Raw genomic sequence first — 2,066 nt, forward strand, 5'->3', positions numbered from 1 at the left:
GTGTACGTACACCTCATCAGTATATATTATTTCGCTGCCTTTCCCCCTCATCTCCATTCCTTTGAGCTCAACCAGTTAGCCATATCTAAGAAACCTGTACTGTCTGCAGCACCGCCCGTCAGCAGCTGCAGCTGTTGCTGCTGCTGCTGCTGCTGCTGCTGCTGCTGTTGCTGCTGTTGCTGTTGCTGCTGCTGTTGTTGCTGCAGCTGCTGCAGCTGCTGCAGCTCCTCCCCGCCCGCAAAAAAGTCGGCGTAGGAGAAAGGTGACAGCGCATCGAGTCTATCAGCAACAGTCTGTGCTTGTTGCAGCAGCAGCAACTGCTGCTGCTGCTGCTGCTGCTGCTGTTGCTGCTGCTGTTGCTGCTGCTGCTGCTGCTGTTCACTCCACTCTTCTCTCGCGTCTGCTGCTGTCAGCTGGTCTCTGCTGCTCACCCGGCTCCCCTCTTCTAGCGTCTGTTCTGTGCTGCTGACGGTCTCTGTGCTGTCTGTACTCTCCAGCTCCCACCTGCTTGGTTCTGCTGCTTTTCTGTTTAACCCTTGCAGCGGGGGCCCCTTATAGGGGGCCCCCTTGGGGGCCCCCCCACCCTTCTGGCCCGTCCCCCTCTTCTGGGGGCCCCCCCCCTTCGCGGGGGGCCCCTTCAGGGGGCCCCTCACCCCAGGTGCAACAAAAGCAACATCCCCCATAGTCATGGCGCTCAACGCGCCAAGCTCCTGCTGGTCTGCATGCTGCTGCTGCTGCTGCTGTTGCTGCTGCTGCTGCTGCTGCTGCTGCTGCTGCTCTAGTGCACCCAAGGAGAGGCCACTGCTTGTAAGGGTCGCCAGTTGTTTGTCTGTCACCTGCAGCATCTGGAGGAGAGCAGCAGCAACTGCATTTGAATGTCTTCTATCATCTTGTTCCTGCTGCTGCTGCTGCTGCTGCTGCTGCTGCTGTTGCTGCATGCAGACTGCAGGCAGCCCCACTTGCTGCTGCAGCTTTTGCTGCGCTTCGCCTCCTCTCCCCTTCCCGCGCGATCGCCGCATGCGTCTGTTTTCAACGCTGTGAGAAGAGCTGGAAGCAGCAGCAGCAGCAGCAGCAGATGCATTGTCTGCTGCTGCTGCCGCCGCAGCAGCAGCAGAAGCAACTCTAGCAGCAGTATTTCCAGGCGCTGTGAGTGTTTTCCCCTGCTTATGTGTCGTCCAGCTGTTGGGTAGCAACTTGCCACAGGAATCCTTTGCCTGCTGCTGCAGCTGCTGCTGCTGCTGCTGCTGCACCTGCTGCTGCTGCTGCTGCTGCTGCAGATGGTAGACAAGGGATTCAAGCAGCCGCCCCGACAAAGTGTCTAGAGTGATATTCTTTTGCTGTTGTTGCTGCTGTTGCTGTTGTTTGTTGCTGCACTGTCTCTGCTGCAGCGGAGCAGCAGCTGCTGCTGCTGCAGCTGCAGCAGCCGCTGCTGCTGCAGATTGCCCATGCCGCCCCCGCTGTGCTGTTTGTTGTGCTGCAGCTCTGTGGGTGGAAGATGAGTGATAGTTTTGCTGCTTCTGCTGCTGCATCTGCTGCATCTGTTGAAGTATCTGCTGCATCTGGTTCTGCTGCTGCTGTTGTTGCTTCTGTTGCTGCTGTTCACCCTGTTTCTGCTGCTGTTTCTGTTGCTGTTGCTGCTCTCCCTGTTGTTGTTGCTGTTCTCGCATTTGTTTGTGTTCTTCTCCATGAATTTGTTTGTGCACGCCGAGATGTTGTTTGTGCTGCTGGGCCTGAATCTGCTGCATCTGGTGCTGCTGCTGCTGCTGCTGCTGCTGCTGCTGCAGTTTGCCCGCACTTGCTCTCGTATCATTCCTTGCTGCAGCTCCTCTCTCTCTAGCGAAGTCTCTTACACCGCTCTGCGCAGCTAAAGTCCTAAAAAAGAGTAATTCCTCAGCTCCATGCGCGTGGTTGCAGGTGTCGGGGTGTAAGCATCGACCAGAAAGCCAGTTGCGGCAGATATTCGTCTTAAAGAAAGCGACAGTGAAACGCAGTTCAGATCGGCTGTGAGCAAAGGAGCAACTTGAACCTGAAAAAAAAAAAAAAAAAAAAAAAAAAAAAAAAAAAAA

General features: G+C 55.8%; 1 protein-coding gene across 1 annotated transcript in view; it reads right to left on the reverse strand.

The window, feature by feature from the left end:
- Window positions 1–47: 47 nt before the first annotated feature.
- Window positions 48–2,066, reverse strand: part of EMH_0042250 (Zinc finger (CCCH type) protein, related) — a gene marked incomplete at both ends in the record, with an annotated part of 4,081 nt that continues 2,062 nt past the window's right edge. The window contains one exon of the mRNA XM_013495715.1: window positions 48–2,026. Within this exon, the coding sequence (XP_013351169.1) occupies window positions 48–2,026 (1,979 nt within the window). The remainder of the gene's footprint in view (window positions 2,027–2,066) is intronic.

This window comes from Eimeria mitis, genomic scaffold (assembly GCF_000499745.2).
Source record: "Eimeria mitis Houghton genomic scaffold, Emh_scaff1713, whole genome shotgun sequence".
In the NCBI taxonomy this organism is placed as follows: Eukaryota; Apicomplexa; class Conoidasida; order Eucoccidiorida; family Eimeriidae; genus Eimeria; species Eimeria mitis.